The 23,543-nt window shown below is 41.8% G+C and overlaps 2 protein-coding genes across 4 annotated transcripts in view; both read right to left on the bottom strand.

The window, feature by feature from the left end:
- dipk1c (divergent protein kinase domain 1C) overlaps positions 1-16,168 on the bottom strand; it is a 50,504-nt gene extending 34,336 nt beyond the window's left edge. The window contains exons 1-4 of one of the 3 annotated variants that reach the window (XM_074693314.1): positions 16,008-16,168; positions 10,219-10,923; positions 7,387-7,473; positions 6,065-7,006 (exon numbers count right to left, since the gene is read on the bottom strand). In XM_074693314.1, the coding sequence (XP_074549415.1) occupies positions 6,065-6,295 (231 nt within the window). In that variant the 5' untranslated portion in view covers positions 6,296-7,006; positions 7,387-7,473; positions 10,219-10,923; positions 16,008-16,168. Of the gene's footprint in view, positions 1-6,064; positions 7,007-7,386; positions 7,474-10,218; positions 11,129-16,007 lie in introns of those variants that run through there. The other 2 variants (XM_074693313.1, XM_074693315.1) reach the window with 2 other exon arrangements.
- Positions 16,169-17,467: 1,299 nt separating this feature from the next.
- Positions 17,468-23,412, bottom strand: LOC141807830 (ribonuclease inhibitor-like). Its single transcript, XM_074694047.1, has 6 exons — positions 23,345-23,412; positions 21,494-21,617; positions 20,809-21,025; positions 18,222-18,398; positions 17,883-18,059; positions 17,468-17,654 (listed from the first exon to the last, which is right to left on the bottom strand). Exons 3-6 carry the CDS (start codon positions 21,021-21,023, stop codon positions 17,468-17,470), a joined length of 756 nt encoding a protein of 251 aa, XP_074550148.1. The 5' UTR covers positions 21,024-21,025; positions 21,494-21,617; positions 23,345-23,412.
- Positions 23,413-23,543: the final 131 nt, after the last annotated feature.

A 23,543-nucleotide genomic window follows, 5' to 3' on the forward strand; every position in this document is an offset into this window, starting at 1 on the left:
GAAATGAAAATGAATGAGTAAACATTTTTTACCTAGCTGTGTGAGATCAATTTTCTCTGCAGGGTTTGTTTTCAAGCCGAGCCGATCTGACACGGAGCAGCTTTAACAACATATTAATGTGTCCGAGATGAATGAGCACCAACCAGAGTTTCCCAAGAGTGTATTTTTATCTTAGTCCCACATCACTACGGCGGCTTATAAATCTCCACACTGAGTCTCTGATGTTTATCCTGCTCCGTTCTGACTGGACTGCAGTTATTTTAGGCTGTTTTATTATTATCATTTGATTAAAGCTTACTTCTAGTATAAACCTGCGTTCCATCCCTAACATCACTGACTTCATCCATCAAACACACCAGACTGTACTGCTTTAAAGAAATACAACCGCCCTTTTCTCATGTCTAAATGTAACACAAGGAGGTGCTTAGGGTCTCATTTATGAAGGGGTTGCGGGCTTTTTGGAACCACTTAAAGCGAGTAAATAAGACAAAAGCCACCATCACATTCAGAGGCACGGCTGATTGGCTTCAAACAGTCCACATGAAACACATACAAGGTGTCAGTGACTTCACCATCTTTAATGAAAAGCCCCAATACTAAGAGCTCTCACTGGTGACTGGCTACAGTCTTCTTCTGCTTTTGCAGATGTTTTGGGTCTGTTGGCCTAATCGAACACTGACCTCCAGCTGGCGCTGTGCCGGTTTGCAGCCGAGTGTGAAGAAGCCAAGATGAAGATCAGTACCTCTAAGTCTGAGGCCATGGTTCTCAGTCGGAAAAGGGTGGACTGCCCACTCCAGGTCGGGATGGTCTTTGCCTAAAGTGGAGGAGTTCAAGCATCTCGGGGTCTTGTTCACGAGTGAGGGGAAAACGTAGCAAGAAATCGACAGACGGATCGGGGCAGCGTCGGCAGTGATGCTAACACTATACCAGTCTGTTGTGATGAAAAGAGAGCTGAGCCAGAAGGCAAGGCTCTCAATTTACTGGTCAATCTACGTTCCAACCCTCACCTATGGCCACAAGCTGTGGGTCATGACCGAAAGAACAAGATTGCGGAGAGGCTTGTAGAAGAGCTGCTGCCCTTCTGCATCGAGAGGAGCCAGATGAGGTGGTTCAGGCTTCTGGTGAGGATGCCTCCTGGACACCTCCCTGGGGAGGTGTCCAAAAGTTGTTTGGGAAGTTGCTATTTCGGGCCCGGTTATCGAACGGCGAGCCCTCAAAGTCGCCAACTGCTTTCGTCCGCTTTCGTCCGCTTTCGGCCTTCTCCATGTTAGCAGATGAGGAGAAGAGATTTCATCTCACCTCCCTAGTGCCGCATTTGGGCCTCTAGACAAAAAACTAAAAGTCATACAGCTTCAAAAATTACATGATTGGATTCCTCACAAAATTTCGTAAAACAACATGATATTTTTACACAGATTTAGTCAACATTCTGGCCTGTAGGGCAAGTAGTTTGGACATTGCTCTAAAATAAATCATCTATTTCCGACACTTTTTCCCAGGTTTTGTGACGCATTTGGGCTTCTACAGAAAAATGTATGACTCGTACAGCTTTAAAAATGCCAAAAAAGGATTCCTGACAAAATTTCCTACAAGCACATGATATTTTTACACAGATTAGGGTCAAATTGTGGAGGACTTCTTTACATGAGATGGCTGATAAACTCTCCCTCCACACTCTATTGGGGTTTGTGTCACGCTAATTAGGAGTTCCATCCATGCAGCAGCTGGTGATGTCACTCAGCACAGCAGAGGATACGTTGCCATGGTATCAACTGACTCCCTGACATCCCATAATATTCTCTCAGAGCCATTAGGCTCATTTCCACCCTACACACACCAAAACAGCCCTAACTGGGGCTAGGAATGTCGTAGAGAGATGAAACAAACGCCAAAATGTTCGTCTCCTTTTGTTGGAGCCCGAGGACCCATCCAACGCTGCTTGCAGCTTTAATTATTATTATTTTTGTTATTATTACATTTATTTATTGATTTATTATTGTTATATTTTATTGTTGTTATTATTATTATTATTATTATTATTATTATTATTATTATTATTATTACAATTTTTATTATTATTTTTATTATTACTATTATTATTTTATTTTATTTTAACTGTTATATTTTAATGCCTTTTATCAACAATATCTGCTTGTGATCTTGTCTTTGATTTTGATTTTAAAAATATTTTTTGATCCTTTTTTTTCTTTTTTAACAAGAGGGAAAAGGTTCATCTCTGAAAATAAATTTGTACGTGTGAATGTCGCCTTGGTAATGACATTTCAACCATGCCTCTGACCTTTAGTTTTCTTTGTCATGTGTAACCAAGTAGCTCAAGCTGTGAGAAATGAAGTATCACAGAGGAGCAAAATATAGCAGATCTTGAAGATTCTGTAGCAGAAAGACCAGAAACTACAAACTCACAAAAACAAAATTGTGGAAATTTACAGCACTGATAAACAGCCTGGCTAAAAAAAATCTCATTCCTCTATCAGCACAAACTGTACGAGGTGGATTTTTCCAGAATTCGTCAGTTTAGAAGATATAAAGATCAGGAGTTTAGCTACTTCATTGTCTCATTTTTTATTCTCATATTTCTGTCTTCCTTCAGGAGGAAAAGTTTTAATCAGGCGTCCAGACTTTGTTTGCTTCACATCAAATGTTTCTCTTGCGGTATGATTTATCACTCTCATGTCAACACCATCTAAACCTCTCACTCTTTACGTCCCAAAGAGCCTGAAGGACTCAGCTGAAACAGAGTTTCAACACACTGACGGTTTAATCTGCTGCTTCAAAGGCAGGCTTGACGTTTTGAAAAGAAGGGATGATCGTGGAGGAAGGAAGGAAAGCAGCGGAGGATTGATGGGCTTTCGTTCAGGCCAACACAACACCTGAAGCAGTTAAGACAAGCCTGAACCACATGTGTGTAACGATCCGCCGACTCGCTGCAGAGACGGCAGGATTACCCGTCAGTCAGGCGGCACAATGGGAGGTTTTGTTCGTAGGGATCAACGTTTTTCATGTTTTTTCTCTGTCCTGCATCTGTCCTGACTTACTGCTGTCTCCAGAGCCAAGTTGGCCTCTAAAGACCCAAACCCTCCTGTAGGTCTGAGTCGTCATGTTCCTGGAGTCCCCCTCTGAACCTCCAACAGTGCAGAACATGTCAAACGGTGATGTATGAAGCAAAAGAGCAGCGTTAGTTCACCAAACATGAACTGTTTGTTTTCGTTGGACGGTTGTTTGTTTGGGATTTCGTCAGTTTCTGGATCTTGATGAGATTTTAATGTAGGGAGGGAGTAAGGGATGGAAACTTTGTGAGTGTGACTGAAAACAAAAGTTTTTTAATGTCATCATATTTCATCCTGACAGCAATCCAGCCACAGTGTTTAAGTGTTCAGGGCTGAGATCTGGTTTCACATCATCTGTGGTCCTCAATAACAGAAAGGTCAAGACCTGATCCAGCAGAAACCTTCAACCTTCAATCCTCAAAATGTGTCCTATAGAAGTTTTCCCCTGACTTGTTCCAAGTGTCTGATAACTCTGAAAGGATCTTCAGAGGGGGCTGAAGTTAAGTTCAGGAGCAGGAACATCAGCCTCAGTCCAAGCCCTGCTTTTGTTTTTGTTTTTTTTTTTGGTTTCTTAAGACCTGAGCCCCGAAACTCTTCTCATCTCATCTCATCTCCCAAAATTTGTAACCTCTTCACCTTTCCTTTCCCAAGACTTATCTCTTTTTCTGATCTCCTTCAAAGCCCTGTCACTTCCCTCCTCTCTAGTATCGTCTCCTGAGTCTAGTATCCTTCCCTTTTGCCGTTCTCCTCTCCTCTCCTTTCCTCACCTGATTTTTTTTTCCTTTTCACCTGGTCATCTCGTCCTCTCGTCCTCTCTCCTCCCCTAACTGTGCTTCTTTTCCTTGCCCTTTCCCTCCTTTCCTTTCCTTTCTTCTTTTACCCTTGTTTTGTCAAGTCTTCTCCCCAAAGTCTCCTCCTCTCTCCTCAGTCCTCTCTTCTCCCGTGTCCTCTCCGAAGTTTGGTTCCCTTTCTCCTATTGTTTTTTAACTCGCTTTCCTTTCCTTTCCTTTCCTTTCCTTTCCTTTCCTTTCCTTTCCTTTCCTTCATTTCTGTTCTTTTCGTTTCGTTTCGTTTCGTTTCGTTTCGTTTCGTTTCCTTTCCTTTCCCTTTATTTCTGTTCTTTTCGTTTCCTTTCCTTTCATTTCCTTTCCTTTCCTTTCCTTTCCTTTCCTTTATTTCCTTCCCCTTTGTTCCCTTTGCTTTCCTTTCCTTTCCTTGGTTTCCTTCTCTTTCCTTTCCTTTTCTTTCCTTTCCTTTCTTTTCCTTTCCTTTGGTTTCCTTTCCTTTCCCTTTATTTCTGTTCTTTTCCTTTCCTTTTCTTTCCTTTCCTTGGTTTTCTTCTATTTCCTTTCATTTCCTTTCATTTCCTTTCCTTTCCTTTCCTTTCCTTGGTTTCCTTCTCTTTCCTTTCCTTTCATTTTCTTTCCTTACCTTTCCTTTGCTTCCTTTCCTTACCTTGCTTCTCCTTCCCTTTTTTTGGTTTCTTTTCCTTTGCTTTCGTTTCCTTTCCTTTCTTGGTTTCCTTTTCTTTTTTTTCCTTACTTGGTTTCCTTTTCTTTCCTTTCCTTACCTGTCATTTTCTTTCCTTTCATTTTCTTTCCTTACCTTTCCTTTGCTTCCTTTCCTTACCTTGCTTCTCCTTCCCTTTTTGGTTTCCTTTCCTTTCCTTTTCTTTCCTTAGCTTTCCTTTGGTTTCATTTTCTTTCCTTTCCTTTCCTTTTCTTTGGTTAACTTCCCTTTCCTTTTCCATCCTTTACCTTTCTTTGGTTTTATTTCCTTCTCCTTCCTTCCCTTTTCCTAAAGTTCCTTTCCTTTCCTTTCCTTTCCTTTCCTTTCCTTTCCTTTCCTCTCATTTCCGTCCCATTCCTTTTCTTTTCCTTTCCTTTCCCCTTCTCTTGTCAACTCTCCTCCCCCAAGTCTCCTCCTCTCTCTTCATTCATCTTTGCTTCACTCCTTCCCTCTCTGCTTATTCCTTTATTCTTCCCTCCTTTCCTCTTTTTATCTTTCCTCAATCCTCTTTCCTTTTATTTCCCCTGTCTCCTCCTCTCCTCCCCATCTCCTACTCCTCTTTCTTTTCCTATCCTTTTCTTCTTCATCTTCTTCTTCTTCAGTTGTCTTTCCTTTCCTCCTCTCCTTTCCTCTTCTTAACTCTTAAAACCCTTAACTAATATCATCCTTAATGAAGGTTTTGTAACTGAGTCTGAAAAAGATTGATAATATTTCATCAGAAAAACACCGTACGTCTCTCTTTGAGAATGCCAGACTCCATTTACAAACCCACTCTCACCCGTCCTTCAGCTGCTTTTATCAGAAAACTCTCATCCTGAGGGAACGGACTGAGCTATAGGAGACACACCAAGACCATGAGGTGGTGAATGAAGCTGGACATGAAGGATAAGAAGCAGACAAAGAACAAGAGTCCTTCTCTAAAGTGGGACAGCGTGTCATGTTATCAGTTTTTACCCACAGTGCATCAGGAGATGCTGCGGAGGATAAGAGCGGAGGCCATTAGTGGTCAATGACCTCTGCAGGTTTATCTTCACTGGAGCGTCTGTTTACTGTTAGAGTATGAGGAGTGAATCAGGATTCAAAGAAAACATCTATTCACATCGATTTGTTTTTCTTTGCTGTTTTTTAAATCTTGTTTCTACGGCTGAAAGACGAAAAGGAAGAAAACAGACGAGTGTCGTTTCTAACTGCCTCTCACATTTCTGCTGAGGTTTCAGATCATCATCAGTTTTTAGATGGATTTCATTCCCTCAGGCCGACGGGCTGGAGTTAACGTCTAAATATCAGCGTGTGGAGACTTGAAACTTTCCAGGGAAACGTCGTCTCTGGTTTGAAATCACCTCAGGGAAACTCAAATATGAAAACAGCAACACAGCGACGAGCTGTGAGTCCAAAAACAATCTTACCCCTCATTTAATGCTGAAGTTTTATCATTCATCATCTTTACAGCGCCATCACAAAGCAAACCCACACAGCATTTCACTCACCAGCCTCTGCAGGATCCTCTTGCTCTTGTCGTCGGTGCAGTAGTCGGACAGGATGCTCCTGTGGACCAGAACCAGGCCGTTCAGGAACAACCAGGATCCAAACCAGAGCAGAGCGAACACCAGGGTCCCTCGACGAGACCACAGCCTCAGTCCCAGCCACCGGAGCAGGCAGAGTCCACCGCCACCGCCGCCGCGACCCCCTCCACCTGAGATCAGTCCTCCAGGGAGCATGGTGGAGGTCGACAACAAAGACTCAGGAAAACGACGTCGACCTCAGAGAAGAGTCTCACTTTGAGTTAATACTGATTGAACTGTGGAGGAAAGCATCCCATCGTCTGCATATCGAGTGATCCCATCCAGAAACTGATATTTCTTGCAGTTGTTCTGTGATTTCTCACTTTTAGTAGAAACCAGGAATCATCGCTGTAATCCAAAGTCCAGGAAGTTGAATCAAATCATAAGAAATATCCAAATTATGGAGCTCAATTAAATGTTTTTTTGCTGGTTAGTGACTGAGTCAACTCGTCCGACCTCCGGCTCGGCTCTGCAGCGTCTCCACCAGAAATATCTGGAAGTGTCGCCAGTCCGTGGTGAGATTTCGTCTTTTCATATCCGTCTGCTTGGTTTATTTTTCTCTCAGCGAGCCGTTCAAGTGTTGAGCAACAGGAAATAACTCAGAAGCAGGCGAGTGGCCGTCGCGCTGTGTGATGCGCATCCAGGCCTCCACACACACACAAACACACACACACACACACGGATATCTGAGGAAGCATCCAACAGCTCCTGAAACCACACACTCTTTCACTCACACACGCCAGCAGCAGGCTCCCGCTGCCCCGTCATTTTGTCCTCACGTCACCTCCTCGTGGGGTCTCAAGTTTTCGAGGCCGCTGCGTCCTAGAAATTAACTCACTGGGAACAAACGACTAAAAACGTCTGCGCCTGGAAAGAAAAGATGGGAAAGAACAAAAGTTAAAACAAAATTTCCCTTGTTGACGTTTTAGGATCCTTAATGCTCTGATCTCTGACTCTGAGGCTCTGATTGGTGCAGCTTTTCATCCTTTTCTTCCTGCGTAAACGTGGGAAACTGGGATATCTGATCATCTGTAATCTCTCTAATGAAACTTCTGTTCTCGAGGTTCATGCCGGGTTCAAGAGCAAACCCTTTGAATCTCAAACAGCTCCTGAAGCCATTGGACAAGTTTCTCTCTGTTTCCAAAAACTCTGACATGCAATCATTTAGCTCTGGAACAATTTCCTGATGCGGTTGTGGCTCCGATCACACAAGCATCCAAACCATGAGCTGAGAGAAAAGTACTTACACGGAAAAACACAGAAAGAGTTACCAGAAGTCAGTCGGCGATTCTCTTAAAGACGCTTCACAGCTCTGATGATTTCCTCGGACGCTCCTGAAAGACATTCAACCAAGAGAGAATCGATCAGGAACGGCTTCTCCACACGCCAGTGTGTGTTTCTGGTTGATGGGAGTGTGTGTGTGGCGAGGAGGCGATTGCTTCTGCAGCTGTTCTCGAGCTGATCCCAGGAGAGGGGGAAACAAATATCAGCATCTATTTATACGATCGCAGAGCCAGGATTCAGGCAGCGCCGGGTTTGAAAGGATTTGAACTTTTCTTTGGTTTTTATTTCCCAAAAACTTCTGACACAAATATTTGAGCTGGTTAAAAATATTTTACATTTGGACCATGTTTTGGACATTAAGGATGAAGAAACAATAGAGGGAGAGAAATTCTTCATTTGAAGAGTTGGATTACAGTAAAAAGTTTCTGATAGCAGTTTTGCAACAGATTTTTGGTGCTTTTTGTATTTCAACCTAAATGTTATGCAAAATATTAAACTAAAACTAAACATAAAAGATAAGTAGTACTGTATGACTTTTTTAGCATTTAGTGCTTAACTTAAATTTTACAGTGTCCTCACTCACAGCAACTTATTTTTTTAAATGTGCAGTAATTCACTTTAGACGTAACATTTATAGGAGAACATTTCTAAATACTGTCGTACCAGTGTGTTGTGCGGTTTTGAAGCCAAAATACCCCCGTCACAGGCATCGCCATTGGCAGCCAGAGTCTGCAGTAGAGACGGTGAGGGATTCTGGGAGAATCTGAGTGGAACTCAGTGACAGAAATAATGTTTTTGTTTTTTCTTTTAAGAGTCTAATCACTTCTTGACTCTACTTCCTGGCATATTTTAAAATCCCTGAAAAAAACACTCAAAAACGGCAGCTGTCAATCATCGTTAAACGTTGCGTAAAGCCTCGTCTTTAACCTTGTAAAACTAATGAAAACAAAACTTTTCAGAAAAAAGAGGACTTGAATACAAGACAGCCAAATGATATCTTCAAATAACCACAACAATCGGACGTGAGAAACATTTCTACTAGGTGTATTAATTTTTTAAAGTTTGACCACAGCCCATCTGGAATGACTGGGGAGTCAGATTTTTTTTACCTATACTACAGCCAGTCACCAGGGGGAGCAGTTTTTGTGGCAACCTCACTTCGAGCAGTACAGTTTGGTATGGGTCGGATCGGTCCTGATCCTGTTTTGATTGTAGTTCTTTCTTTTTCTGCTGTTTTATTCTGTGAGATGGTTGGCAATCCAACCTTGAGGCTCATTACTGCCACCAACTGGATCGGAATGGCTTAACTGGAAGTTGTGGCTGCGCGCAACCATCACCTGAAACACTCTGCTCTGTGTTTATACGAGGCTGGATGGAGGAGTGTTTTGAAAACTCTCCAATCTGGAGAGCATTTTCAGAAGTTTCAGTTTTTGGAAAAAACGCAACGTTATCAGATTTGACCATTTTTGGCGTTGTGTAAACATGGCCTAATTGGATAGAGCTGGGCTACAGTGCTGTAGCTCCACCTTCCAAGATCGGATCGGTTTAATCTGGCACCCCAACAGAAGGATACCAAAAAGTGGGAAGGTACGGTTCGGTAATTTGGGGGCCTGTCCCAGTTTTAGCCAAAGGAAACGCTACAAAATGATGATCAACCAAGACGATTTGGTTTCGGCTCAGTGTGGCATGACCACTATAGCCCCGTTTCCACAAAGTGGACTGACTAATCCCGGGACTGATCCCAAAATAATCGAGAAATGCTGTCCCACTTTTTGGGACCATTCTGTTGGGGTGCCAGACTAAACCGATCCGATCCCGAAAGATGAAGCAACAACACTGCAGACCATTGATTGGCCGAAAGAATCGTCACTTACTGTGTGACAGCGGCTGCATCTCTCCTCCCTATACACAGACTTCTCTAAAAACAAAGCTTGATTGTTCTTTGTATCAAAGAGCTACATGCTAATCACAAAGAGGACAAAATGCTGGATGTCTTCCATCGTTCCTCTTCGTTTACTGTGTCGCATTTTTCTTCTTTGTTGGATTTATTAGCGGGTTAAACAGATATGGCATCACGCTGTTATTTAACTGATGCAGCTATCGGCATTCGGCTTACACGCTGCCTACCACTAGGGGGCACGGTTGGCTGTGGAAACTGATCCGATCTAGACTGCTTGGTGGAAGCGGGGCTGACTCAAAGAAATACTCTTCAGGTTCCCAAAAATAATTTGAATGTGATCTAAAACATCTGAAATGAATCCAAAACTCTGATGTGAGTTTACACACTAACTTGGGAAGTTGTGTGTCCCAGGAGTCACGCTCTGCAGCTCTTCAGGTTCAAATCAAACAGAAGCTGCGTTCAGCCGCTCTCATGCAACAGGTGCAAAACTAAACAAACCCCAAACAGCACCGCAGACCTCCTGCTGCTGAGGAAAGCAGCGAGCAGACGCTGTCCTGCTCTGCAGCTCCTCCTCAGAGGACACCTCAAACTATTCCTCCTCTCTGCGTCTGAATATTTCACTTTGTGCACAGTTAAAGCAGAATCTGAAGCGTGAGGAAGATTCAGCAGAGTGAAACCCAGAGAGCTTAGCTGCTTTCATCCCTAAAGAAGAGAAATCTGAAGAGACCCCGAGCGAGTGTCACTGATCTTTCTGAGTCCCTGAAACTGCATCTGAGGCAGGAGGAGACATTAAACCCAAAGCTCCTTCCTCCTGCTTCTGTTCCACGATGAAGAATAATGCATTTCATTCAGGAGTGAGCAAAAATAATTAACAAAAGAGATTTTTTTTTCTTACCTTTCAGCAAATTTAAGCAGAAGATTCATCAGTCGTCTGGTTTCTCTTTCACATCTTGAACAAAGCTTCAAGACTTCCAGTTCCTCGACATCCTCAGGATTCTGTTTTAAATCCTGCAGCATCTTTATTCGTCAGGTTCATGAGAAGATTTGATGATTCATCGTGTTCAAAGTCCAGCTCCAAACAGTTTGGACTTCACAGAGATGATCCTGCTGCTCCTCAGACTCTTCAGGTTTCTCTTTAAAGTGATGAACACAAGTTATGAATCAGGATTAAATCACAATTTCAACACACAAAAAAATCAGAGTTCTTTGAAATCTTCCTGATTTTCCTCTGATTGATCACTTAGAAATATTCAGGATGTTGGATTACTTCTCTCCCAGCTTTAAAATAAAAATGATGAGCTGTTTTGAGCTTAAAAATCCACATGATTTCCCTTCTCAGAGCTGAGTTCCCAGAGCAGATATACTTCAAACTTTCTTAAAATCCCCTGACATTAGTGGATGATTTCCTCAGAAACTCTCTGACCTGTGGTAGAGGTCCGTACAGACGCTCCTGGAGATAAACTGTGAGACCTCTCCTCCAGGTGATCCTCCTGTCAGCGCTCCGGCTCAGCAGTAAACCCTGAGTCCTGACTCTCAGGCAGCTGCGGTGGCTCCAGAGGACGTGGGCTGCTTTCTGCAGCTCTGGTTTCTCCTCACGCTGCTGGAACAGAGAGAAGTGCAGTGAGTGTGAAAGAGAAAGAGTTTGTGTGTCAGGCTCAGGCTCAGGCTTGTCGGTTCGGCCCCTTTCCTCTTCCTTCCTTGGTTCAGGCTGCAGCACACAGCTCCTTCCTCTCCGTGTCCCTCCGCTCACAGACTGCCTCTCTCTTATATTTACATGCTACTGTACCTCTCTCCCTCTCTCCTTCTGCTCCCTCCCTCCCTCCTCCCCCTCTTAACCCCGTTACCACGGCAGCAAATCTCGGCTACGGTTCAGTCCCCGCATGCTGCTTCTCAGGACTCCGCCAAATTAAAAGCACTCCCTCATTCATCTCACTTTTCTTCTCTTCCCTCCCCCATCCTCACCCCTCTCCCCTCGCTCCCTCCTGCCATATATGGGGAGGCCTCCAATAAAAACAGCTCAGAGGCCCAGGGCTTGTTGGTAATTGCCCGATTTGTAAAAATGCCAATAAAGTTCTGCAAACACACAAAGAGCGAGCTCTGAGGCTGCTCGGAGACGAGGATGAGGTTTCAAGAGAGGAAAAAGTTCCAAGTTTGATGAAATGGTGTGTGAGAGAGAGAGATAGAAAGAGTGTGTGTGGCGTTTTTAACAAACTGTGGCCACTAGAGGGCAGCTGCAGCTCATCTGACGCTGATTGCAGTGACACCTCCATTTCCCATGAGCACCATCACCCATTGTCATAAAAACATGACTCTTTCCAAGGCTTGCATTTGTTTTGGAGAGCATGTCTACTTTTCTTTCCTCAAGATCCCATGATTTTCTTTTTTGAAACCATTTGAGAGTCAACTTTGCCGTGTGCTTTGGATCGATGTCCTGCTGGAAGGTCCAGCCACGTCTCATCTTCATCATCCTGGTGGATGGCAGCAGATTCAGATCAAGAATTTCCCCATACATGGCTCCATTCATTGCTCTGTCAGTTATATGAAGTTTGCCTACACCATGAGATGAGAAACAACCCCATGCCATGATGCTTCCACTTCCAAACTTCACTGTTGGTGCAGTGTTTTTTGGCTGATGTGCAGAGCCATTTCTCCTCCAAACATGGTCTGTAGTATGACAGCCCAAAAGTTCAGTTTTGGTCTCATCTGACCAGACAACATTCTCCCAGTATTCTACAGGCTTGTCAAGATGCTGTTTAGCAAACTTTAAACCAGCTTCAACATGCCTTTTCTTGAGGAATGGAGTCTTGTGGGCTGAGCGTCCATAGAGGCCATGGTGGTGGAGTGCATTGCCTATTGTTTTCTCTGTAACAATTGTACCTGCTGCCTCCAAGTCTTTCTGGAGCACTTTCAGGGTGGTCCTTGGCTGGTTGAGTACTCTTCTGACTATCTTTCTGACTCTCTGGTCAGAAATCTTGCAAGGAGCTTCTGTGCGTGGCCTGTTGATGGTAAGGTGGTGCTTCTTCCACTTGTGAATAATGGCCCCAACGGTGCTGACTGGAATATTCAGGTGCTTTGATATAAGTCTGTAACCAGTTCCATTCTGATGCCGAGCAACAATCAGGTTGTGAATGTCTTCAGAGAGCTCTTTGCCTTTACCCATCATGAGGTGTGTGGCATTTAACTGCTCGGTGAAAAAACAACCTTTTTTATAGGACCATCAATTTGTTCTAGCCCAGCTGATGTTGGTTTGCACTAATTGGAAGTTCAAGTAATAATTACTGACAGATTTCAGGTGGTATGGTGCATTTCCTTGCCAAAGTATACAGCCTTTCCATGGTGTGTTCAATACTTTTTTCCTGTGATCGTACTTAATTCCACATAATCATTATTTATGGACCTGAACGTTGTGATTTCTTTTCATGTGTGGATTATTTGAGTTGATACCACTGTCTGGTAGAAATATCGTTTGAATTGCAGCTTTGGATATAAATGTAAAGAGAAAAAAGTTGACGCGTTCAAACGCGTTATTTTCCCCAATGTAAGTTATCAAATCAAATTATGACCTCTTCACATATGCTGCATGTCGTGCCGTGTCGTGTCGTGTTGTGCAGTTCCACATGAGAATAAGCAACAGTTCAGTTTGGTTACTTACAGCTCATTTATACTGCTTCAGTTTTTGTCCGTCTCTGAGTAACTCAAGATGAATCTCTTCTAAAACTTGCGAATAATAAAAGCTCCAGTGCGTGGGTGAGACTCTGATCTGTGGACGTGAGCGCCCGTCAGGCCGCAGAGAGCCCCGCTGTCAGCCGCTCCATCTGCTGGATTAATGTTTGCAATCTTCCCTCTGACTGCAGAAGGCGGTGAGGGCAAAGAGAAAGACAAGACAGGAATACAGACGCAGAGAGAAAGAGCAGCTGCTGGAGAAAGAGGAATATCTGATACCTGAAGAGATGGAGGTTGAAGTCAGGAGGTGGTGGAGACCAACAGCAGAGAGAAAAGAGATTAATTTATGATGAATGTCAGAGAGACTTTGATAACAGGTTTAAATAATGTAGCCGTGAGTTGGTCAAAGAATTCATTGATTCTCTTAAGGGTCATGCGTCTTTTGCACCAAGTGTACAAATGAGCCAAAAAGACGTTATTTAAACCACTAGGGATCAAATTTGTTTGCTTTTTACTTTTGCTAGCTCGATCCTGGAAGTAAGCTAGCTACAAGATTTGGAGTCACATCTGTCCTGAATTGACTCCTAAATAAAATCATAAGGACTTCCATCTCTCTCCATCTCAATCCAGCTCATCATATACGCAGATAAAACTTTGGGTCGTCCAATTGGAGATGCTAAAAGCTCATCTCTCTCACAAAATTGTGCAAAAGGGGAGCAAACTGCGCAGAGCTGCTGAACTATTGGGGTCTTTTAGTGCTTGAATATCCTTAAAGCCGTTTGTTTTGGTGCGTTTAATGGTTGCAACCTATTTTTCAAGAATTCTGATTTCATTACAAAAAAAAGGGGGGGGATTTTTCATTTTGTTTGTCCCCAATCAGAGATGCTAATACTGCACAAAGTTGGAGCATGATCTGTGCCACACGTCTCCTTGAAATCAAAATTCTGCAGGAATTTTTGTTACTTGTCAGTAAACACAACATTCAAATTTGGCTCCTCCCCCTTGGCTCAGTGCCAGCAGCAGCACACACCCACTGCTTCTGACTGAAGCCACATGAACACACTCTCTAACCCAGCAACCACCTCTAGCGTAGCACGTCTACCCGGGAAGGAGACTTGAGAGCTGTGCACCTGACTTGGGATGTTAGCACAAGCTAATCACAGGTATTTAACACATACCTGGTTAGCATAAAGCTAACTAATGTCATTTTTTGTCTCCTGCTACTCTCCAACTTCCTGAAAGTGAGTGAAAGTCAAGCCAAGCTTCACCCTCTTTTCGGAAAAAGCTTTATCTGTTTGCCGTTTTGTTTCTCTTTGGTTGCTTTTCTTCCTCCGTGCTACGTCTGCTATCGTAGCCGCTCATGTTAGTTTCTTCCACTCACTATCATCAACACGCTAAGTCACTTCTGCACTGGGCTTGATGGGAGTAGCTGAGGTAACCACATCGACTCGCCGCCCAGAAACATCCTGATACAACCAAAAGATCAACACACATACAGAGGAGGGGGTTGTGGCAGACACTGACACTGACACACATGTGAAGAGGCTCCTAGGAGACGATAGGAAAATCCTGCAGACCCTACCTTTAAAGATGTTGTAAGACAAACGTACCTCATTCTTCTTTCCAGCTGAGTTCATGTGGAGCAAAGACTCCTCTGCCAAAGTTTTGGGGGTGGTCAGAACAGCAGCAGAATCCACGTCATCATTTTTAAAACCTGAGCAGCTGCAGCCTGAGCAGACGGCCGGTCTGAATATTTAGACCCTCTCTGCAGAGCGCTTCTCGTCCTCTAATTGCCAATTAAAGCACCTGGCGTACGTCGAGCTTGTCTCTGCAGCTTTTTGGCTCTCGATCACAGAGCAGAGTTCTCGTTAACATTATCCGCTCATCTGAGCCGCCGTGTTACAGCCGGACACTTATCACAGACTGCTCGTTAGACGCAGCCAATTATGTGAGGTCGCTCGTTTGGGGCAGCGGCTCGTCTCATGTGAACATTAATCGACTAAAACACGGAGGGAAAAGTTGCTGGCTTGGCTAAATTGCAGAGTTTACATCGTCCTGTTTCCTGAAGTTCAGACTGAGGTGAGAAGAAGGAACTTTTTCCTGCTGCTTTAATCAGAGAGGACGTGGAATTATTTATCAGAATACATGCATGCATTTACCCTGGAGGTGTCGAAACACAGACACACAAACACATGTCAGATGGCTGTCCTTGAAATGCTGACTGAATACAAGAGATCATAAATTCAGCGCTCTAATGTGGATTCATTAACTGTGTGAAAAATGAAGAAAGATCTCTCTGCCAGGGTGTTAACACAGAGCTGTGTTACAGTGCCCCCTAGTGGCTGCTCATGATACTGACAGAAACACTTGTGGAAGAGGGTTCATTAGAGCAGAGGTTCTCAAACTTTTTTAGACCATGGACCCCTTTTAGTTCAGACTTTTTTCACCCCCTCGTTATCATAACAATGTATAGCTTAATATTAATACTTTGTAAAAATATATTGTATTTCGGAATGATGGAATTAGGCTACATTTATAGAGGGATTATTTGTTTATCAGCAACACCCGATGCGGGCGCATCAACTTGGGTGCAGAAGCACTGTGGAGTATAATGGTTTGTCAACTGGCGTGGAACAGTCAACCACCAAAAACGCAGTTTTAAACTTATATCAGCACTTCTACGGATGGTAAACTGGGGGTCCTGGGACCCCATTGTGAGAAACAAACAAAGGATTTAAAAAAAAAAATAGGGTTAAAAAAAGGATTACTTTTGCACATACTGGTGAATTTATATTATACATGTTATATTTCCTAATTCAGATATTGCTCCAAAGTTTGTGACGTTAGACACTTCAGCGATTAATAGATTGTTTAATGTGCTTTATTTTTAAAATTCACAATGAAAATGAGAAAAACTTGATATTTTAAAAATGACATGGGCTACAACTCACCACCACCACACACACTTGTTTACAGGATATATCAGGACGTTTGACAAATCTGTGAAAAATAGGGACCCACCTTTGCAAAGGTCCCAGAGACCTGAGGCCTCATGTACAAAGACTTCCCTAGATTTCCAACTGAAACTTAGCGTACGCTAGAATCCAGAAAACGTCGTACGCACAGATGTATCCAGATGTATGATTCTGTGCACAAGCATGAATCCAAGCACATTTCCTTGGTACATCCCAATCAGCGTGGAATTGAGTGCACAGGTTGGAGTACCCAACCCCTCCCTGTCCACGCCCCCCTTCAAACACGTAAATCATACTTAAAGGAGCCCAGCACCTGAGATTCTATATGCTATGAGGAGGATCTGTTTTGATTACCTCGCCACCTTCTGGCCCGGAGTTTCTGAACACTGTCATAAATTACTTTTAGCTTAGCCGGCAGCCCGGTGCTCTAAGATATGTCTGTAATGTGTAGCTAATGTTAGTAAAACCTGGTTAGCTATGTCCTGCCAGCCATCTACCACCAGAGCTAACCTAACTTCACTCTTCATTTTATTGATAGACTCTCAAGTTTGAACAGACCGCTGCAGAATAACTGCTGTCTGTGGGTTGGAATCAACATTATCACAAACAGTTTAGCCCCTGTGCTGAATGAACAATAGCTTTACCAAAAATAAAGGATCATCTGTGCATCAAAAAGCCCTTCAAGGAATTAATGTGATTAGAAACACAGAGACATTACAGTCAAAGTCTACTGACTTCAATTTAATTTTTGCTCAATCCAGAGATTCTCCCCAATCGTCCATTGCACTTTTACCAGAGAAGTCGGGCTCTGAACATGTCCAGAGTGGTGTGGTATATCCTGGTCTCAGGGTCTCCAATCTATAGTTTGGACTCTCCACAAGCTCAGTCAGCTGTTTGGTTCCTGAATCCTGCATGCAATTGTCATTTAGGTCAAGCTCTCTCAAATGGGAGGGGTTTGACTTCAGAGCCGAGGCCAGAGAAGCACAGGCCATCTCAGACAAACTGCAGTTATCCAGTCTGAGAATAAGAATACATAATTTAACGTTAAATGCATAAATTGAATAGTGTTTGTCAGATCAGTTTTCTCAATTAGCTGTCAAAAACTTTGACATCTTGCAACATTAACTAAAACTTCACATTACGATAATCTCAGATAAATTAAGTAGTGCCATACCCCAGAAACTCCAGTCTGCATTGCGGATTCTCCAGAGCAGCAGACAGATGGGTCACTCCTGAGTCCTGGAGATGATTTCTACCCAGTTGCAGTTCTCTCAAATGGGAGGGGTTGGACTTCAGAGCTGAGGCCAGAGAAGCACAGCTGTTCTCTGACAAACTGTTGTCCCAAAGTCTAAATGAAAAGAAATTATTTTTATGACAAGATATTCATAATCCATCAGTTGTGTTCAGATTTTCATAATGTAGCTCAACTTAACTGACACTACAACATTCATACACACATTTTAAGTGCAATAAATGGAAAATAGAAACAAGATCAGCTTCAATGAATCAGTAAACTGACCTCAGACCCTCCAGTCGACATTGTGGATTCTGCAGGATTTCACACAGCGACTTCACTCCTGAATCCTGCACATTGTTGTCATTCAGGTACAGTGCTCTCAGATGGGAGGGGTTGGACTTGAGAGCTGAGGCCAGATAAGCACAGCTGATCGCCGACAAATTGCAGTAAGTCAACCTGAATAGAGAATGATTGGTGTCACTTTTTGGTGTCATTTTTTCTTCTTCTGTCCCAATCCCTTAAACCAGAGGCTCCCCCTTCTTCTTCTGAACACTTTTGCAAAAGTGCCCCAATAAGCCATAGCTGGCTCTTCATATCGAGTATGATAAGGTCAGCCTTGTGTTAAATGGTACCAAATGTTTTATAATATCTATTTTGGAATACAAAGAAACAATGGATTCTGACCCCAGAATTTCCAGTCTGCATTGTGGACTCTCTAGAAAACCACACAGAAGCTTCACTCCTGAATCCTCCACCTCGTAGTTTGCACTTAACTCCAGCTCTCTCAGGTGGGAGGGGTTTGACTTCAGAGCTGAGGCCAGAGAAGCACAGCCAAGCTCTGTCAAACTGCAGTCAATCAATCTGAAAAACAAATGATAAAAGATTACTACTTGGAAGTCTCACTTAAAATTATTCAGAGGCCATAATTTGATTAGTGTCTGGATGAGCAAAAACTTGAGGTTTTAGTTGCAGAGTCTTCAGTAAAAAAAATGCAAACACGAACACACACAAAAAAAATCTTACCTCAGGGTCTCCAGCCTGCAGTTTGGACTCTCTAGCCCAGTAGAAAGCAACGCCACTCCTGAATCCTGCAGGTAGCAATTTGAGTTCAGGTCCAGCTCCCTCAGATGGGAGGGGTTTGACTTCAAAGCAGAGGCCAAAGAAGCACAGTGAGTTTCTGTGAGTCCACATCCTGTAAGTCTGCAAGAAAGCAAACAGCAGTACATTAAAGTAGGAAAACAGTTTTGTCTCACTCTTGAACCTTACACAGAGAGGATCAACCACACAATGAAAGAGCAGACTTCAGCAGACAACAAACTGTCTCTCAAAAATGGTAAACAACAAGATTCAGAACCATCAGAGATACACGAACAGTCTCCTTTATCCACAGGGCCACGCTGTTCAAAATGTTAACCCTTTGATATGTGTTGTCGCAAATTTGTGACACACTTGGTCAGGCTACGATGTAGCTGAGCTGAACTTTGCATGCCACTATTGCCCATTGATTTATATTCTACACATATTGAGGATTATATCAAATGGAAAATGTCCCGTTGTATTGGTCAAAGGGTGAACTTATAATGTCTTTATTTCATAAAATTATTGAAACTATTGAATGTAATATATTGAATTTACAATCTCCACTCAATTTACCACCTGTAAGAATGCTAAATCACACAAAACATTTTTTAATAAAACAGTAAATTAATTCAGGAAGTAAAGGGTTCAGTCTAGATCAAGGGTCTTCAACCTGCGGCTCTGAAGCCTCAAGCGGCTCCTTCACTCTTTTGCTGTGGCTCCTTATAGCTTTTAAGAAATATTATTGAAATAAAGAATTCTGTGTGGGATGGATCCATTTAGCTGCCAATTTGCCAGCTTAACATACATACTTGATATGTGGCAAGACATTAGCAAACAACGAATAAAGATCAGCTACTGATGTTGTCAATAAATGTCATAAAATTTGTGTATTCTTTTAGAAATTTGACATTTTTCAATTTTATTATTATTTTTTTTTTGAAAACTTATGAAATTAATACTTGTTGGAAATGCTTGTGAATTATTGAAATTTCTATTCTTTTTTTTACAATTTTTTAAATGTTTTACCTAAAACTTAAGTTTTGCAAATTTTCATAACTTTTTTTTTTTTTTTTTTTTTTTTTACATTTTTGGAAAATGTACATAATTTCTTATTCTTATTTTTCTTTTCCAAATTTATTAAAATGTCTTATTTTTGTGGGTTTTTTTAAACTTTTTTTTTTATTATTTGAAAAACTGATAATTTTGTAAATTTTTGCAATTTCTGAAATGTTAACATTTTTTAGAAATTTCTGTTTGTTTGTTTTTTTTTAAAGGACTTTTTGCAACTGATAAATATGGGATTTTTTTGCTCAAGTAATTATTTTCTAAAATTTCTGCCAATTTGGGAAATTTCAAAACAGAGATTTTTGCAATTTAAAAAGTTTCAATTTTTTTTAACTCTGTTGTTGTTGTTACACTAAAACAACACGTATTTTATAAATTATTTAAAAAAATTCTTATTCAGACAATTTTTAAGTATGTATGGAATTTTATACACTTTATTTTCCTTATTGAGCAGATAAAGTAGTTTTTGTGGCTCCTGAATGTCTTTAATCCAGGTGAGCTTGGGCTAAATGTCTCCTGTGAAAGTAAATGTTGCAGACCCCTGGTCTAGATTTTGGGTATTAAGGATCAAAATTATCTCAATAACTTTTGTCCTACTCTGAAGACTAAAACTGGATTGATGCTTTATCCTGATTCAAAGGTTTTTTGAGTTACCAATTCTGGTTTTCAAGAGCTTTACATGGGACTGCACGGCACTGGGGGTGCCAAACCAACAATTAATGTATTTATTTTTACCTCATTATAGCAACAAGCATAAAAATCAGTTGAATTAAAAATAGATAAATAAAAAATAAATGTAATCCAGACTTAATTATCCCCTCTACTGGGATCAGGATGATCCTGTTATTTGGGTGGCCTGATGGCTTTATCCAGATAAAAAAGTGGATCCTGGATTACCTGATCAAACTGATTTCAGAATATTTTTATTGTGATACAAATTAAGCGTAGCGTTAATTCAGGCAGGTCACGACGTCAAGCTCTAACAACATAGCTGTCATCATCGGTGCAGATCAGCTGATGGCTCGGCTGACTCCCGTGTCCACCTCCTATTGGAAAACTGCTGTTAGAGCGGGCTATTTAAGCTGCTCCTGTCAAACCTACTTCCTGCTTCCTCTGCTGGCACTTCACAACCCACCTCCACCCCAGCTCCTCCTGTTATTTTATTCATGTTTTGCTCTGCTCTGTCTGGGTTTTGATTTTGCTGCTGCGCTCCCTGTTTATGCCGATCATGATGGCTCATGATGGGCAGGAAGGTGTGCTCTTCCTGCCTCAGGCTTTCCACGCAAGCGCGTGGAAGAGCAGGGAGTCCCAGAACAGAACCATACCGCCAAATGAAAATTGTGCAAGTTAATAAAGTTTATTTTTGACAAAGTGGTCCTGACTGAATTTAATATATGACTTGATGTCAATAAAAAAAAATGTTGACCTCTAACCTTCACTGAGCGTTACTAACATCTGGACTTACACAGCCTTCCTGCAGTTCCTCACAGCTGGAATCAGTCTCAGTCGTCCCTCCTCTGTTGTGTTGTACTTATTCAGGTCCAGCTCATCCAGAACTTCCTCTGATGTCTGTAGCACGTCCGCCAAGGCAGAGCAGTGTTCCTCAGAGAGTGTAATCTCTGATTTGTTCTCTGACTTCAGGTACTCCTGGATCTCCTGATGGAGCGAGGCTTCATCCATCTCTGAATAAATTCAAAACAAGAAAAGCAAAAATATGATTCATTTGTTTCAGTGGCTCTGTTGTTAAAGATATTTGTTGACTAACTTTTTTGAGTCTAGCCTGATGACAAGGTGGAGTATGAGACTGATCAGAAGCTACTCAGCACCTTTTTACAGCTCTGATGACAATAAAAAGTAAACTTTGGACTCAAACAGGTCATGTGTTGGTTATAAATACACTGGAAAATACTGACCTTGATCCTCCTTGACATAATTATTTTAACTTTGTATGACTTTGTTTTTATAAACTGCGCATACTTGAGGAGTTTATCCTGATATTATGGACGCACAGTGAGCTGTAAACAAACTTTTTTTCACCGCTTGAGGTAAACCTAACGTGTTTACGTCACTGTTTAACCAGCGTCATTTACAATTAAAAAAAAATTAACACGTCAATGGGTACGTTCGTGAATTTGCGTGTCCTCACAAACCTGTGGTCGTTTCCGGTGTTTCTGACTCCTTCTTGTTCCCTGCTCCTGTTTCAAAAGCGACACTTGTCCACTGCTCAGCCACCGCTGCTCGCTTCGTGCGCGTGGGCAGATGTGAAGTTAGTTCCTGTTTGTATGGAAGGCCATAAGGGTCAGAATTCATCAACCTCTGGTCTGAAAATATGAGGCAAAAACGAGCTGTTCTTTGGGAGTCTGCAAGAGGCTGACTCCAGAAGTCAACCTTTACAGCCTGGTACAAAATTTATTTATTTATTTATTTATTTATTATTATTATTATTATTATTATTATTATTATTATTATTATTTGTTGTTGTTGTTGTTGTTTTTGTTTTTTACAACTTTTTATTATTATTATTATTATTATTACAATATTATCTCTTTGACTTTATGCTGCAAAACTAAGGCAGTAGTATGTAATAGGGACTACACTCTGTCAGCAGTTAGATCTGTTGGAAAAAACTGCTTCCGTATAATCATCATATTATTGTAAAAAAAAAAGGTTATTATTAAGTTCAATTCCTTAAAATTCGTCAGAGCACCAGTGCTCAAATTTTTCAAGTGCTCTTTAAATAACCGCAACTCAAGCATTTGAGATGGTGAGGAAATTCAAACAGCTCCTTGAGAAAGAAGAAAAGATAAGCGTAAGAGAGATTTTAAAAGAGAATGTTAGCATGACCATTTTCTCTTCAAGAAAACTTTTGAGAGTCCCAGCCAGTTTGTCAGGTTTTTTTTGTTTGTTTGTTTGTTAAGTTTTTTTTGTTTGTTTGTTTGTTTGTTTGTTTTTTTTAAATTGTTCCATAAAAAATACAATTCATTCACAGTTGTGGTGGACAAGTGGTCCGTGGACAACACTCTGAGGATCAATTGTCTTAATATACCAGAAAACAATCCCTTCACGATGAGAGCTGTGCATAACCTAAATCAAAAATGCTATATATACTTTTTTTTCTTTTCTTTTTTTTTTTGTAAATGTTGAGATAAATGTTCTAATGCACATGTTTAATTTACTTCTCTCTTATTAGCTGCTCTCGAAAAAAAATATCAACAAAACCACTTTGATAATGTGCTGTAGAAGTATTTCAATGCTCCCATCTGGGTCTTGATTATCCTTGCTGTTCTCCTCAGTGGCCACTAGAGGTCACACTGAGCCCATGCTCTGAAGCAAAATGAGTTCTGAATCTTGGGTTCAATTTATGTATCTGTATGTGTGTAACTAACCTTTTTTAATTTAGACTTCATATGTGAATTTAAAATAAAAAATAATCAAATTCACTGAAGCTTTGTGGTGTTTGAATATTCAAAATAAAGACAAAAATCACACTGAAATATCTCTGCCATGTCACTTTGTTTTATTGGGTTGCAGTAACCACTGGAGCCTCTGGGGGGGGATAGCTGCACCGTAAACTGTTGGCTGAAAGGTCTTAATGGTTTTTTCTCTGTTTATGAGCGGGATGCAACAGTTGAAAACAGATTCAGCAAAAACACAAAATGCCAGATTCATGAAGTTCATCTCGGTTCAAAAAAGTTTTTATCTGCTCCATGAAAAAAGAAAAAACATCGAGGGAGGTGGGAATTATTTCTGTACCAGCCGACTGAGCAGCTGGGCATATCTGACACACACACACACACACACACACACACACACACACACACACACACACACACACACACACACACACACACACACACACACACACACACACACACGCACACACACACACGTTTGTTCAGCCACTGAGGTAACACATTCCTCAGGCCCACACCCTAACCTCGCGCTAACCTTAACCTTCAGACAGCCTTTTGAATCTGGAGCAGACTGAATTAAAACCCCACCTCTGAATAAAAGAGCCGGTTCCTGCCGCTGAGCGATTATGAGTCTGCTGAACACCTCGTGGTCGAGGCCACGCGACGGAGAACAGATCCACGGACAGCAGACATGAGACAAGCGTTTCTTTTCTCTGCTGCAGCTCTGGACCTAATCCTCAACACAAACAGAACTGCTGGGAAATCAACTCCCACACAGAGCGGAGAT

The sequence above is a fragment of the Halichoeres trimaculatus genome, unplaced genomic scaffold, assembly GCF_033239565.1.
Source record: "Halichoeres trimaculatus isolate MK-OKI-2021-1 unplaced genomic scaffold, fHalTri1.1 fHalTri1_scaffold_18, whole genome shotgun sequence".
NCBI lineage: Eukaryota > Metazoa > Chordata > Actinopteri > Labriformes > Labridae > Halichoeres > Halichoeres trimaculatus.

Excerpts from the sequence above, each read along its gene's own strand:
- LOC141807830 (XM_074694047.1), bottom strand. The coding sequence starts at position 21,023 with ATGGATGAAGCCTCGCTCCATCAGGAGATCCAGGAGTACCTGAAGTCA. Across the intron at positions 18,399-20,808 it reads AGGAACTGCAGGAAGGCTGT|ACTTACAGGATGTGGACTCA; the intron begins GTAAGTCCAGAT and ends GCTTTCTTGCAG. Across the intron at positions 18,060-18,221 it reads TGCAGGCTGGAGACCCTGAG|ATTGATTGACTGCAGTTTGA; the intron begins GTAAGATTTTTT and ends TTTGTTTTTCAG.